Below are 16896 nucleotides of genomic sequence, written 5' to 3'. Positions count from 1 at the left end.
TTATACAATATGAAACCTTAAATAATGTCATAATTTAAACAACAATGTACAAAAAAGTTTTGTATGCAAAATACTTGCCTTGCCATTTTTATGCCAACCGTATTTTTTCAAATGACAGTTCACAGATAGAGCAAATATGGCGATTCCATTGTTAGTTAGGACGCATTATATTGTCTATTATCATTGTCATTGACCCTTATAGTTTTTATCAGTAGGCGCACTACTAAGGAATGTACATAATCGCAACATCCCTTTGTTAGCGCCACAGGCTTCTTACATGATCACTTCTAGATAACACTACTTATTGCGAAACTAAGTAATTTCATCAGCATGGGCTTAGATTATAGTTATCTAATTAGGTGATCGATATTATATTACCTATGTCCCTGTATCTCTATTTAACTGAGCCGCATTCATGCATCCTTCAGTTAGAAGTCTGAAGAGTTTGGCACTGTGCCTACCTATTTACATACACATAGGTATTATCTTTCATTATAAGTTTAACTAGGCAACGCAATGATACTAAGTGCTTCTATAATAGTATTAGTTGTAGCAATTTTTGTGAATGCTGCTCCTGTTGCAGAAATTGAGGGGCCATTCACCGATGATTATGGTAATTACATAGACTTTCTTTTTTGCTTATCCCCTCACCTCACTAGTTCTACTAGATTTTGTCACTAAATTTTTCATAAGCAGCACATTGTATTTGGTAGGTATACCCACAGAGAGTATACCTACCTATTTGGCTGTCCAAATAATGCGATTGTGCATAATCACTTGCATGCTTTTAATTTATAAAAATATCTGAGGGGAACACGAAAATATTATTACCTACGAGTATACTTAATCTCTATATCAAAACGGTAGTAGAGGGTCCTGCAGTTTACACGGTCTTACAAGTGCAGTAATCGGCAATCCTATCGCCCCTTGCCAGGAATTGGTTTTGGGCGGGCGGGTGTCTGGGCCTTAATCGAATGTTCTCATGAGAAAAAACCTTTTGCTTCTTTTAAATGAGAAGAGCTAAAAATATTCTGTTAATCCCCACCTTATTCCTTAGTGAACCTGTGCAAAATTTCAGCCTTCTGGGTCCAAAGGTTTGGACTGGGCGTTGATGCGTGAGTCAGGACTTTTCTTTTTATAAGTATATTTTTGACAAGTATCTACTTACTAATTACCTTCCTAAACCTTCTTGTAGATACCGGAAAGGGAAATAAATTAATAAAAAATACCTAAGTATTTTAAAAGGGGTATCAAATATTACCTTAATTTCCTTTGAATATTCACTTTCCGCTAATAAATAAACCGTGTTTTCTATTTAGAGGTTTCTAGTGTAGACGCAGAGCTAGGAGAACACTTTGAAGGCGACATTCTACTTACTTCAGCTCAAAAGGAAGCTATTGAGTCTCAGAACGCTAGTATTGAACGCAATGGAATCAAAGACACAACAAAGAGATGGCCTAACAGGACTGTCGTGTATCATATTGTGGAAGATGACTTTAGTTAGTACCTATAATCATTCATTTTTAACCCCCGACCCACAAAGAGGTGTGTTATAAGTTTGACGTTTGTATCTGTCTGTGGCATCGTAGCTCCGAACTAATGAACCGATTTTAATTTAGTTTTTTTTTTGTTTGAAAGGTGGCTTGATCGAGAGTGTTTTTAGCTATAATCCAAGAAAATCGGTTCAGCCGTTTGAAAGTTATCAGCTCTTTTCTAGTTACTGTAACCTTCACTTGTCGGGGGTGTTATAAATTTTTAATTTACACTTATTTTATCTATAATGTAAGATTATTGATCTGTGATAGCATGTAACAATCCAATTTTGACCACATTGTTGTGGGCTGGCCTTTGCTATACATGGGAACTTTCGAGTTCGATTGGATGTTGATAGAGGGGAGGATGCCTCGAGGAAGTTTGATGAGACTTGGGAAGTGACGGTAGCTAAGTAGTAGAAAAACCGTGCGTACCACGAGATTTAGCATTTCGGTAGGTACTTACTTATAAGGCGTTAGTTACCTTTTACACTGATTAAAGTTGCTGGTTCATTAGAATACCGATGGTAGATAGGTACCACAGAATTCCTAAGGTGGTAGGTATACCCTTCCCAGGTTAACGCGCTTTCATAAGTCTACTTCGTTACTTACCAATTACCATAATATTAGGGGGAGATAGACTACGCTACATAGGATACTTACATATTTAGATAATTATTACTCATTGGACTTATAATTGTACCCTGTACCACTAAACTGGAAGCAGTTAAAGGAAGCTGTCCCCGCGGCAACTGTTAGATGCTTTTGTTTAGTGGATGCTGGTATCTATGTTACGGGCAATTTGATAAGTCCGGGCACTATTAATAATGACCGGTCCTTATTAATAATGCCCAGTTAATCACGTTGCCCGTAACATCTACATAGGTACTCGCACACAAGGCGGCGTAACTCAAGGCGGGGCATTGTCACCTTTACTCTTTTTAATCATATAAATGAGTGAATATAGCATGAATGTTAAGTAAGTAGTTATGAGTAAATAATATTATTCATTATGATCGTTAGACGCGACGCAAGTGAAGATGATTGAAGAAGGAATGGCCGATATTGCCAATAAGTCCTGCATCAAATTTCGACCCCGAAAAGAAGATGAACACGCTGTTATCATTCAGGTAATGGTTTTTCTATCATTTTTAATCACAAATAAAATTGGATAAATAGCTTTCGGTGGAAGCATGACATCAGAAAGCCCGTAGGCTAAAAGCGGAAAACCTTTTTAACCCCCGACCCAAAAAGAGGGGTGTTATAGGTTTGACATGTGTATCTGTGTATCTGTCTGTAGCATCGTAGCTCCTAAACTAATGAACCGATTTTAATTTAGTTTTTTTGTTTGAAAGGTGGCTTGATCGAGAGTGTTCTTAGCTATAATCGTTTCAGCCATTTGAAAGTTATCAGCTCTTTTCTAGTTACTGTAACCTTCACTTGTCGGGGATGTTATAAATTTTTAATTTACACTTGTTAAATAACAACAAAAGAATAGTGATTCGCACTGGCACGATGTCGTATTGGCATTGCGATTTGCCAATGAAATTTGTTTAAGTAGTGGAGAGCTGAGAAACTTACTCTTCTATAAGTGGCAAATGCAGTGACGTAATCCGCATATCTAAATACCCATCTGGTAATAATTATTGCGAAAGCAAATTGGTATAGGTAGGATCACTTTAAAATTCACTGTGAAAGCTTTAAAATACTTTTTGATTGGGTAAAATCAAAAACTTTTAATTTCAAACTAGTTTTGAGAGTAGGGCGATATCCTGCGCCAGAATTTACGAAAGTGACCTAACAACTTTCCTACGTAGGTATAACTTTAATTCATGCATTTATTTATAATTTGGCATTAATTAATTATTATTATTAGGTATGTACTACTACCTAACTTAATCTGTTCGCAATTCTCAATATCTCTCATTTCTCGTCGAAGTTTGTCTAGGTTAATTTTTAAACAAGGTAAGTAGCCGCGGACTTTGTCCATGTTAACTCCCTGTACCTATAGGTACTGCCATGGGGTACATATTATAACTAGCTGATGCTCGCGACTTCGTCCGCGTGGATTTAGGTTATTAAAATCCCGTGGGAACTCTTTGATTTTTGGGATTAAAGTAGCCTAGATATCACTCTCGAGGTCTTTCACTATATCCATGCAAAAAATTCACAGCGATACGTTGCTTTGTTACGCCATGGTTGAATGGCACACCCACAAACCAATAAACCAACAGATAAACACACTTTTGCATTTATAATATGGGAAGTGATTATGCCATAGATATTATTTGGATTTCTGTGGATTATGCACATACATACCTAGGTACTTTTTAAGAGGACCTGGAAACCGAACCCACTAGGTACTAACCTGCCACCCCATGTACTTATAGGAATATTAGGAACTTTATGTTCCTATTAGATCCGTAAAATATAGGTAATACGTAAACTTTAAGTAAAAAAATATTATAGGGTTCGGAAAACGGTTGCTTTTCGAACGTCGGTCTTATTACCAAAGAAGATAAAGAAGACCAGGAAGAAGGCGAGGAAGAAGTTCGCCAGGTGCTGAACCTCGCCAAGGGCTGCTTCAGACATGGCACCGTTGTGCATGAAATGCTGCACACCCTCGGATTCTTCCATATGCAAAGCACCTACGATAGAGATGACTTTGTCAAGATTGTTTGGGAGAATATACTGTCAGGTAAGAATAAGTCCATCTATAAAACTACGGATCCCCAAATCCCTAAAAATTTTCTTCTTCTTGGTCATTGGAGGCTGTGCAGGGCTCTTCCAGACCCTGTGTCACATTGACCGTTGCCGACCTATTGTGATCGCCCTCATTTTATGGTTCCCGTCCTCTGATTGCCGCCTGGAACAGCAGCAGCTTCTTGGCCGAGATGTGAATATGATAATACTTATCTACATAGCTTAGGTATTTAAATGACAACCCCGCAGCAAACAAAGGCAGCGTTGGAAGACCCCATTCAGGGGACGGAAGTTTATTTCAGCAATGGTTGTCATTTGTCTATCGGTTGAGACCACGAGGTCAATCAGATATATAAACCTAAACGTAGGCACCTAAGCTTGATATAGAAAATTACTATGGCGACAAGTTGTTGAATAATCTAGCAGCTTATATTATACTCTTGGATGTAGGTAAAAAATCCTTTCCTAGTGAACTCAAGTAAACGGAACACTTTTCAAAACGTAGACTCTGTACGCAGTGCGCCCGATCTGAATCCGAGAATTCTATCCGAAATATCCGCAGCACCTATCTATTGGGTTAGGTATTATTATTGTATGAGAGATTGTGCACTAAATCCGAATTCCGTTTTCCGAAGCTGTGAAACAAAATTCGGATCTAGTGCTCAACCCCCATTTTTTTTTTGTTATTAAGATATACAAGTTAGCCCTCGACTGCAATCTCACCTGGTGGGAAGTGATAATGTAGTCTAAGATGGAAGAGGGCTAACCTGGAAAATTAATTATAGTAAGTAAGTAAATAGCTAGGTATAGCTACCTACGGCTATGGTATTGAGAATTCTCGGATTCGGATCGGATGCGGTGCGTAAAAAAACCTTAAGTGTCTGTCTGTCTGTCACATACGTTTAATTGTTATTTTATTAACAGGTGTAGAATATAATTTTAAGAAATATACAGTCGACACAGTTACGGACTTCGGTATTCCATATGATTATGGAAGCGTCATGCACTATTCATCTGTGGCTTTTACCAAAAACGGCAACAAAACCATAATCCCTCTTCAGGTAAGTTGAAATCAATATAATATAACGCCTGTGATTAAACACTTTTAAGCAACATAGGAGGTATCTATTAAGTAGTAGTCATAGTTAATAACTTGAATCCGAAATTTAATCCGAGTCATAGAAGACTTCCTATTTGGAATTTATGATTTTTAAATTGTCTCTAGTCTGGTCTGATACGTCTGACCGGATGTCTGAATGGCTACATAGTAGTACCCTTACGGGCTACGGCGAAGCCGTGCCGCCAATCTATTTGGCGTTCCGGTATGATGCCGTGTAGTTAAACCGACATGGGATAGGGGCATGGGTTTATAATAAAACTGCTATACTCCTACCAAGTTGGTTCGCTTCTATCTTAGACTTACCTACATTTAGGCATATTTCCCATCATTTACCAACAGGTGAGATCGCAGTTAAGGGCTAATTTCGAATATATTAAGTATTGTTTTTTTTTTTACAGGAGAATGTGGAAGTGGGGCAGAGAAAGGGATTATCTGAAAAAGACATTCTTAAACTCAACAAAATGTATTGTTATGAAGTCGGAGCGGAATCAATAAGTTAAATTAAACATAATTTTATTCATATAAAGTGACAGACATAAATATGCCTATATAAGTATTATGAGAAGAAATTATGGACGCGATGTAATATAATATGCCACAACGAATAAAAAGTTTGATAACGCAATCTCGTAACTTACATAAAATACCTAATTACTTATCTATGTTTTCATTTGCAATAAAACGTTTGTTACAACTTACATTATTTTATTCTTCCTGTTGTACCTAATTTAATTTATATTGACAAATAAATAAAAATAATTGAGTAGGCAATAAATACCTAGGTCTATAGGTGTTTCGATAATAAGATATCTTTTATGAAGTAATCCCGGCTGCTACTTTAAGACCTATAAATTAATTATGTAAGTCCAAATAGTCATTTATTTTCTTACTTATTGGGTAACTTGAAGCCTCAATAGCTCAACCGGTAAAGGAGTGGACTGAAAACCGAAAGGTCGACGGTTCAAACCCCGCCCGTTGCACTATTGTCGTAGGTACCTACTCCTAGCACAAGCCTGACGCTTAGTTGGAGAGGAAAGGGGAATATTAGTCATTTGACATGGCTAATATTTTTTATAAAAATAAAAAATAAAAATAAAATGAAATAACTTCTATTGAATGCCTTATTTATTTGTTATTAGTAATACATGCTACAATTAACGTATAAAGAAGGGCATGATTTAGTCAATTTTAGCGCCAGGATGACCGTACCTTTGCGAGGGAATCTTCAGGAGTTTTCAGGTGTAAATTGATTGAAATCGTAGCTATGGCTAATTAGCGTAACTTTCGTCAACTCTGACGTTTTATATGTTTAAAAACCAGCCAAGTGCGAGTCAAACTCGCGCACCGAGGGTGCTGTACCTACTCGGGTATTTTATTCGACATTTTGCACGATAAATCAAAAACTATTAAGTAGGCATAAAATACCTAAACAAAAATCTTCAAAAATCTAAATTATCAGGTAAAACCCTTTCATATGATACCCCAGTTGGTATCCGTATAGTTATCTTACGAAAACATTATTTGTTCATGAACACATTTTAAGTTTTTTTGGGATGTAACCACAAATTCACGGTTTTCGAATTTTTTTTTTTACTTGTGCTATACCACCTAGCTACCTGTCAAATTTCATGATTCTAGGTCAACGTGTTAGTACCCTATAGGTTTTCTTGACAGACACGACTGAGGGATAGACAAACAGACAACAAAGTGATCCTATAAGGGTTCCTTTTTCCTTTTGAGGTATGGAACCCTAAAAACATGCTTCATGCTCCATGTTATCTAGGTAAGTTATACCTACATATTTAGGGTCATACGCATCAAGATGTGTATCTAATGATGATCTATAGCAGACTAGCAAAGTGATTATAGGAACTAGCCATAAGGTCCTTCTAAGAGTCGATCGCAACATCGATCGATCTTGAGCCTTATGGCCCAAGATCGATCGATGTTGCGATTAACAAGAGTTAGAAGAAGAATAAAATCAGTTAACCTGTGATCCATGAATAGATAACCACTTTACTGAAGTTGGGAGGCGAAAACAGCGCGGGCGGGCGGCGCGGCGCGGCGGGTTAGCGACTGAAGGTGTGCAATAAATAAATAATGAAGATTATCATTACTACATTATCGAATATATGGAAATACTCGAACATGTAGTTATGAAGGTATCTTACCAATAAAACGGATGCAAAAATTAATTTACTTACATACCTCTGCCTTATCTAATTAGGTTAGGGTTATCATTGCATTGGTAGGTACAATAATAATTGGTATGTGCCTGCTATTTATATGGTCCATAAATCATACCTGTTAGGTTTTTAATGAGTGAGGAGTATTTTCAGCTATGTGCTTCAAAAGTTTAAGTACCTATACATATGTATATAAAATGGCTTGTGTTCAAGATCTAACTAGCCAGTACATTTTTACAGGTAACAATATGCCAGGACCAAGTGTTTTTTTAGTGATGATTTGGGCATATCTTGCTAATGCCGCTTCTATTTCAAAAGAACTTGAAAGCCCTATATATAGTGAGTTACAAAATTAATTATTGTTTCTTGATTTTTAAAAACTTTATCCAATTTTATTCTGTAATATCAGTTCATTGTCAAAAAACCGGCCAAGTGCAAGTCAGACTCGTGCACTGAGGGTTCCGTACTCGGGTATTTTTTCCAACATTTTGCACGATAAATCAAAAACTATTATACATAAAAATAAATAAAAATCTGTTTTAGAATGTACAGGTAAAGCCCTTTCATATGAAACCCCACTTGGTACATAGTTATCTTACTTTGAAAATTGAAACATTTTAATTATTTAGCAGTTTTCATACTTGTGCTATAAGACCTACTGTAGCAGCGAATGTTACTGATAAATGAAATGCTGCTTACATATTTACACTTTGTATTATATGAGTAATTATTATTTACAATATGTGCCTTGGTTACAATTTGAAACTGTGGTAGAAAAACGAGGGCCGGAGCTTGATGCTAGACCAAGGTGTTTCGGTCTTGATGATCTGAAGTGAATTCGCTGCCCGGAGTTCGTCCAGACCAGCAGGATATTTTGAATCGTTCCGTATCCAAATTGTGTTCTCTAAGTGACAGCTGCAAAGTATGTTGTTTTCTTCACAGCTGCCAGTTTTAAAAGAGGCTGCATGCCTCTACACTACCTACCTGCCAAATTTATGATTCTAGGTCAACGGGAAGTACCCTATAGGTTTCTTGACAGACACGACGGGCAGACAGACAGACAGACAACAAAGTGATCCTATAAGGGTTCCGTTTTTCCTATTGAGGTACGGGACCGTAAAAACGTACAAACTTATATAGCTACTACAGAGTTTTTTTTAAATACAGTAGTACAAAAATTAGTTACACATAAATCTTACTGACTCTAGAGGTCAACGAACGTCGCTTATTAGGTGCCGCGGGGTCAATATCGAGTCGTAGGCGGGGGCTTGACCCTTAGTTTTGCACGCTATACATTGTGGGTTTGAAAAATACGTAATCACTAATATACTAGAAGTATAACGCAAATAATAATTATCAGTATTGTATTAAGTATAATAATAGCACTAAGTTTTTGCTAGCGATCTAATACACCCTATATATTGTTTAACATATTTAATATATTGTCTTCTATTGATATATTTAGACAATTCGAAAGCGGAGCAAGGAACATACTTTGAAGGGGATATGATCCTCACCACTGATCAAATGGATGCTATTATGTTTGGCAGTATTAGACGCAATGGTATCAGAGACGTCACTTTCAGGTGGCCTAACGCGACTGTTGTGTATCATATTACAGAAGATCATTTCAGTTAGTATCATTTAATTAATATGTTATTTGTTTTTATACATCGGTCATTATCATCATCATGATCAACTCATTGCCGGCTCACTACTGAGCATGGCTCTGCTGTCAGAATGAGGTGGGTTTGGCCATAGTCTACTACGCTGGCTAAGTGCGGATTGGCAACTTCACAGTTCACACACCTTTGAGAACATTATGAAGCACTCGCAGGCATGCTTGGTTTCCTCACGATGTTAACCTTCACTGATAATGAATATCCCACCAAAAACATTTCATGTAAAAAGGTAGCCAAGACTCACAAGTTCATAATGTTTTCACTGTTAAAAAGTTATGAGATCTCTAATAGAGCCAAGCCCCTAGCTGAGCTTAGATTTGTGCTGGCCATGGGACCTATCCGAAGTACAAAGTAATATAGCTCTTAAATGTTCTTGACTGTATCACATTTATAACAATAAATAACAAATCACTCTACTTACAAGCTCTGATTCTACAAACCCTACATCTTGGTAAAAAAAGGACGGCTTGGCCGTTTACAGTTCGTGGATTTTTTATCTGAAATGACATTATGAACTTGTGAGTCTTGGCTACCTTTTTACATGAAATGTTTTTGGTGGGATTTCATTTCTTTTTGGCAGGTGCCCTAGATTTTTTTGGATCTATTTTTTTGTAGGTACATCATTTTCATGGCCCACTCTCTATCGTTACCTCTTTTTTTATAAGCTTTTATTCAACTTGCGATGTACTCGTATGTAAATATTATGTTTGTTCGGGTGGAATCTTGCAACTCAATTTTGAAGCATATATAACAAATTTCAGTCTTTTAGGACTTCAGGAAACACAGATACTTGGTACGTTTGATAAATCTGCCACGGACATCTTATCCTGAAAACTTTAGAATTCGAGCAACAGATTTTACAGATATGCATCTCATATACAAGAGGATGAAGGGGGACCCGATTTCTTAATTTATCTGTTGTTCATAATTCTTGAAATTCCTACTTAATGCCAAATTTCAGTCTTCTAGGACTTCAGAAAGTACCCTAGAATTTGTGACTAGAGGTTTTGAATGTCGATAAATCTGAAACTATAAAAGCTGGACAATTGATACTCAGTGCGCTTAATGAATCTGCCAAGGACATCTTATCCTGAAAATATCAGCATTCTAGCGATAGAATTTACAGATTTGCTTCCCCCATACAAAGGCGTAGAGGGGTGAAATTTCCAATTTCTTAATTTTCCTGTAGTTTGTATGCAATTTCTAGTCTACATACCAAATTTCAGTCTTCTAGGACTTCGGGAAGTACCCTAGAATTACAGACTAGAAGTTTTGACTGTCAATAAATCTGAAACTATAAAAGCTAGACAATCGATAATCAATGCGTTTAATAAATCTGCCAAGGACATCTTATCCTGAAAATATCAGCATTCTAGCGACAGAATGTACAGATTTGCTTTTCTCATAAGAGGCGTAGAGGGGGGGAAATTCCAATTTCTCAATTTTCCTGTAGTTTGTATGCAATTTCTAGTCTACATACCAAATTTCAGCCTTCTAGGACTTCTGGAAGTACCCTAGAATTACAGACTATGAATTGTGATGATCATCAGTGAGGGACGAAAACGGCGTATTTTAGGTATCAATAAATCTGTAACCATAAAAGCTAGATATTTGATACTTAGTATATTTGGTAAATTTGCTGAGGACACCTTATACTGAAAATTTCAGCTTTCTAGCGTCATCCAGACCGAAGTTATGACGGGTCGAAAATACGGCGAAACACTTCGAGAAAAAGGTACGTAGCGCCCCGGCCGCCGTTTGGCTCGTCTTGGCGGGGGCACTGCCGTGCCCCCTGATTTGCTGAGGACACCTTATACTGAAAATTTCAGCTTTCTAGCGTCATCCAGACCGAAGTTATGACGGGTCGAAAATACGGCGAAACACTTCGAGAAAAAGGTACGTAGCGCCCCGGCCGCCGTTTGGCTCGTCTTGGCGGGGGCACTGCCGTGCCCCCTGATAATCAATCGCATTAGGTACTGTCGTCGCGTCGCGTCGGGCGTTTATCCAAGCCTGTTATACTTATATAATAATATTTTAAGTACCTACTATAGTTACTTACTTTTATTAACACAGTTTAATAGATATAATTATTATTGTCAGATGAGAAACAAGTGAAAATGATTGAGGAAGCAATGAACGAAATATCTAGCATATCCTGCGTCAAATTTCGTCCACAACAGAATAACGAGCACGCTGTAATCATTCAGGTATTGGCAGTTAACTTTTATAATAACTTAACTAAATAGGTAGGTAAATTATCCAAGACGTGGATATAATTTATCTTTGGTGAAAATAAATTAATTAAGTAGGTACCTACTTAAATAGGTAAATGTAAAAAGAAACTTTTTATTTAAAAGTTAGCGCCCTCTCCACGGACGATAGAATCGCGGCGATAATATAGTCTCTCGTGCCGTTACATTCGATACAACTCAACACATGAGTAGATATTGTGTTGTCAGTTGTGTTGTGGCGATACTATCGCCGACGATAGTTGGTCGGATTCGTTGCGATTCCGTCGCCCGTGGAGTATGGCGCCTTACACGACTGCCCAAAAATAGGAGAGTAATGTTTTCAAGGTTCATGAAGCTATGTAAGTATATGCGAGTTTCTTTATTCCTCCATAACTTCTAAGTCGGTATCATACAGATTTGGATGTATGGGGTATCGTTAAGATCCTTACATGTCATCCTGAGTAAAGAACATGGTTAATTTATTTAAAAAAATTCAATATGGTGGCTGTATGGCGACATTTTCAAAAGTGAAAAACAAAACATGACTGGGCCGGCACGACTGATCGTTGCGACCAAACTACGAAAGACAAATATTGAAATCTAAATGCCAAAATTGAAATAATCACGTATAGTTTGCTATCCCGCTCACTGGTTTTGCGATCGCGCATGCGATCTGGTCCATGCCATACCGCATTCACTCAGAACCAGTGCAACAGCTCGACGGCTGGCTCTCGACCAGCCGTGCCCGCAGCTTGACCGGAACTTTCTGCGACTAAGATTGCGTCCAGGACCATGACTGGCAGTAAACGTGGCCATCTATTGCGCGAAGTGCCTTATTCTAGCTAAGACCGAAGCGCTATATAACCAAAAAACCGTCGCGCGTCGGTCAAAAGGTATTCCTTGTATCAGAATTCCTACCAACAGGACTAGTACTAACCTATATATACCTACAATATGTAGGCATGAACTTTTAATGATTCTACATATAATGCAACTATTGTATTGTCCTAATTGCCAAGTAAATAGGTTACTGGTCACTATTTATTTAAAAATCTTTTCTACTCATCATGATTTGGTACCTACCTAACTGTCCTCCCTTTATTTTTTTATTAGAGAGTAAGGTCAGGCTGCTCTTCGTGCGTGGGCTACAGGGTCAAACCAGTTGAAGGATGCACAAAGCAGACACTGAATCTCGGGAACAACTGTTTCCAGCATGGCATTATCATGCACGAATTACTGCATACCATCGGTTTTTATCATATGCAGAACTCGTATGATAGAGATGACTACGTCAAGATTTTTCTGGAAAATGTAGAAAAAAGTAGGTAATTAATTTATACTCGTATCACTGCTTCACTACTCATATCATCATTAAGTATATTACAATAATATCATCATCATACAATACCTAGTTACTTACTTACTTATTCGTAAATGGGAAAGCGTTTGTTTGTTGGTTTGTTCTTCAATTAGATAGGTACGTCGCAACGGAGCAAACAGATCGACGTGATTTTTTGCAAAATTAAAGATGGAGAAGATACTTTTTATGAAAAACAAAGGGTTTGCAACAAGAGGGTTGCAACCCCCTCTCTTTCCGTGGTCCGCGGGTGATTTGAAACAACATAAAATTAATTTATTTTGAAAGTATTTTATGCATAGATAATATTTTTTTACATGCCGTACATTTTCGTTGGTCCAAAGGTTTGCAGGGTTTTTGGATATTATATACACACCCTTTCACTTCAGTTAGACGTCATAATGATGTTTTCATATTATCAATTGCTCTGTTCAAAAATATGTTAATGCCGTACAGTATCAGATGGCCAAAAAGTACTACACCCTTAAAATGGTAGCGTCATTTTCATCAGCCTAAAAGATATGGTCTGCATTAAAATGTACGGCATAATTTTTTCCTAATTTATTTATTTTAATACTATTTAAAACAAGGGAAAAGTGTAGAAAATTGCTATATTTTATTAATCTATGAATATTTAAACTTTTGCAATAATTTGAAAAATTTCAGTTTTTGTATTTCTCTATAAATTTTTTTAGAACAGTTTCTTTTGAACGGCAATACTATATAACAATAGTATTTTACAATATCATGTTAAAAAAAAAGTTGCCGTATAGAGTCAAATGATTTTACAGCTTTAAAAATCAAGTATATCATGAAATTAAGATAATTATTGATATACATTCAAATGAACAATAATTTTTATACGGCATTATTTTTAATAGTACTTTTAAGTGCTAAATAATGTTTTGGAACCAAAGCCGTACTTTTTCAAATCGCCCCCCGGAACACGGAAAGAGAGGGAGTTGCAACCCTCGATTTTTTCCCCCTGTCGCATGATTTTTGTACGGCGTTGCGGAATAATGGATTAGAGGCTGTATTGAAACGGTATGAAACTAATGCCGTACAGAATGAAATGACCAAATTTACCCTGGAAATTGTCAGAAAATCAAAAAATTTACCGACTTTGTGGCTCACCATTTTTTTACGGCACTGCGCGCTTTCTTACTATTTTTCATGGATCTATCGATGGTAAAAATGCCGTACACGTATGCCGTATATATGACCAAAATGTACTCACTCTACCTGCACTTTTGAATTCTCACCAGCACTCTGTTGGACAGCTTACAAGTGACGGCATAGTGCTGAATCGTATTATTTTATGCTCTTATATCGTCCTATATACGTCACCTGGTGGTTCATATGACCCATAATTTTTGTGGGCATGGACCAGTAGTCTATACGCTTCCTATTTACGCCTATTTTGCACCCTATTAGGGGTTGAATTTGAAAAAAATCTTTCTTAGCGGATGACGTCTACGTCATAATAGCTCCAGTCCGATCCGTTCAATAGTTAGAGTTTTGGGTTGATAGATCAATCAGTCATTCAGTAGGTAAGTCGAGTTTTCCTTTTAAATATTTTTTTAAGATAAATTAATATTTCTTCACATCATTTTCAAAATATAGGTATTTAATAAAATCGTCCAGCATTTTTAAGTAATAAGTAGGTAGGAGTACCTACGAGTAGATAATAATAGAGCCCAAAAAAGCTTTCACGGTACCCACATTCCTTATTTAGGGTTCCCTTAGGACATATTTGATTTTCCGATAGTAGGTATGTCCGTCCCAAGCTAATTCTGTAGGTACTTTTCTTTAAAATCAGTTGAACGGATGAGCCGTGAAAAGCTAGCTGACAGACAGACACACTTTCGCTTTTGGACTTACATTTTAAGTATGGAATAGTATGGATTTATATAAATGCTTTTATTTTCATTTTTTAACAGACCAGGAGCATAATTTTCTTAAATATCCAAAGGAGATTGTAACGACCTTTGGTGTGCCATACGATTATAATAGCATAATGCACTATGGAGAATACTACTTTAGCAAAAATGGCAAAAGAACAATAATTCCTCTTCAGGTAAGAATATTCGCAATTTCGAATTAATTAGTCTAATAATAATTAGCACTAATGGAGGAATATCGTAGCAAAGATTGCACCTAAGGGGAGCCATGATCCTCGAATTGAGGGAATGACGCAGAAAGAAGTCAAATTAGTAGACTAGCTTATGCCTGCGACTTCGTCTGCGTAGACTAGGTACACCAATTTTAAAATCCCTATTTTACCCCGTAGGGATTGTATTTTCTAAAATCCTTTCTTAACCGATGTCTACGTCATAATAATCTGCATGCCTTTCAGCCCGACTCGTCCAATAGTTGGAACTGTGCGTTGATAGATCAGTCACCTATATATTTAACCTTTATATATTTAACCTGCCTATTAGGTAGGTAATATTATAAGACGATGAAAATCTATTCAATGATAAAACTGTAACGGAACGATCAAAAGTCAAAATCATTTATTCAAAGTAGGTACAATATACTCCTTTTGATGGTCGAAATTGTTTTTGTACGATATAGTGGTGAAAAATAATTACGTAACTTAAAACTAAAGCTACAGTTCACGATAAAGTTACGAATTAAGTAAGCAGGGCGGATGCTCTTAAAATCGGCACTTTAAAGGTTGTGTCGGCACTGTAAAGATAAGATAAAGATAAATTTATTTGGCTTAAAACACTTTAAAAAATCGTCGACGTGTCAAACCAAGCTATTTCAGTAATCAGTACGATGTTTTTTTTGTAATAATTTATACTTTTGAGTTTGTGAGTCAACAATTGAAACTTGTATTTTATAATATGCAAGTATTTTTTTTAAATTATTAAACAAAACCGGCCAAATGCGAGTCAGACTCACGCACCGAGCTACTCGGGTATTCTTTGACATTTTGCACTTTAAATCAAAAACTATTATGCATAAAAATAATTAAAAAACTGTTTTAGAATGTGCAGGTAAAGCCTTTTTAATGATACGCCACTTGGTGCAGTTATCTTACTTTAAAAATTGAAATATTTGTTTATGATCACATTTAAATTTTTTTTGTGATGTAACCAAAAATTAAAGGTTTCCGAATTTTTATTCTTTACTTGTGCAATATTCAATAATGTAAACTGATTTCAACAATTATATTTTTACTATAATAAATAATATTATAATAGCTGTTAGTGATAGTAGTCGGAACCGACTACCACCAAATACCTATTATTATTATCCTCCAAATCTCTAAATCCATCCACTTAGCGACTTGAGTCAATGTTGCTATAACAACTTCCACTTGAAAACGATTTTTCAGAAATTCTTCCCAGGCGAAGCCGGGTTGGGTCAGATTATAAGTTAATATTAAACTGTTGTTTACAGGAAAATGTTACGATTGGACAGAGGATACACTTATCCAAAGGCGATATTATAAAACTTAACAGAATGTATAATTGTGTATGGTATCTATAATATAATATAATAAGTGACAGAATCATGAGAGAAAATAAGGCCAACTATATATAACACGGAACACCTGTGTGTGCGAGTGAATTCTAATTTCTAAGCAATAAAAATTTTCATAACATAATCTACGTAATTAGGTACTAGTACTGTTGTTAAGTACTTAGCAATAAAATATTGCAGCATGTTTCAGTGTTTTACATTTTATTGCTCCTGCTACAATTTATTAGATAAGTGTTGCCCGCGGTTTCGCTCGCATGGTAAAGTTAATAAGTCAATTGTTGCGTCGGATATACTTATAATGGCTTTTAATTTTACGACTATTATTTTACGCTTTAAAGTATAAAGCTCATAGCTTATTAGAGCCATCCGGCGCCCGACCTGCACCGTCTCGCCTCGAGCGGTTAGTATTCTTTATATGGACTTGTACGGACATACGCTCACTTAATCAACTCCGTAGCGTCAGCGGATCGCCTCGCTCGCAAGCAGTCCTCGCATGCTTGCCTTGCGTTGACCGCGCGCTGCCCACGAGTGATTCACACTGGGGATATTCGAGACCTAGTGCCAATCGCTGACAGACTAATCGAAAATTT

The 16896-nt window shown here is 36.6% G+C and overlaps 2 protein-coding genes across 3 annotated transcripts; both read left to right on the top strand.

Moving 5' to 3' along the window:
* The first annotated feature begins 279 nt into the window (after nucleotides 1-279).
* Nucleotides 280-6064, top strand: LOC123864533 (zinc metalloproteinase nas-4-like). Of its 2 annotated transcripts, none has more exons than XM_045905031.1 (6): nucleotides 280-613; nucleotides 1335-1499; nucleotides 2556-2662; nucleotides 4002-4230; nucleotides 5160-5296; nucleotides 5754-6064. In XM_045905031.1, the coding sequence occupies exons 1-6, from the start codon at nucleotides 517-519 to the stop codon at nucleotides 5853-5855; spliced, it is 837 nt and encodes a 278-aa protein (XP_045760987.1). In that variant the 5' UTR covers nucleotides 280-516; the 3' UTR covers nucleotides 5856-6064. The 2 variants fall into 2 exon arrangements, with proteins under 2 accessions (XP_045760987.1, XP_045760986.1); XM_045905030.1 differs by having other exon boundaries at nucleotides 283-613; nucleotides 1320-1499.
* A 1674-nt stretch (nucleotides 6065-7738) lies between these two features.
* Nucleotides 7739-16449, top strand: LOC123864718 (zinc metalloproteinase nas-13-like). Its single transcript, XM_045905340.1, has 6 exons — nucleotides 7739-7880; nucleotides 9007-9174; nucleotides 11324-11430; nucleotides 12568-12775; nucleotides 14752-14888; nucleotides 16223-16449. Exons 1-6 carry the CDS (start codon nucleotides 7739-7741, stop codon nucleotides 16310-16312), a joined length of 852 nt encoding a protein of 283 aa, XP_045761296.1. The 3' UTR covers nucleotides 16313-16449.
* The last annotated feature ends 447 nt before the right edge of the window (nucleotides 16450-16896 follow it).

Source organism: Maniola jurtina, chromosome 4 (genome assembly GCF_905333055.1).
Source record: "Maniola jurtina chromosome 4, ilManJurt1.1, whole genome shotgun sequence".
Lineage (NCBI taxonomy): Eukaryota > Metazoa > Arthropoda > Insecta > Lepidoptera > Nymphalidae > Maniola > Maniola jurtina.
The sequence above is the reverse complement of the archived record's forward strand: the minus strand, read 5'-3'. Positions and strand labels throughout refer to the sequence as shown.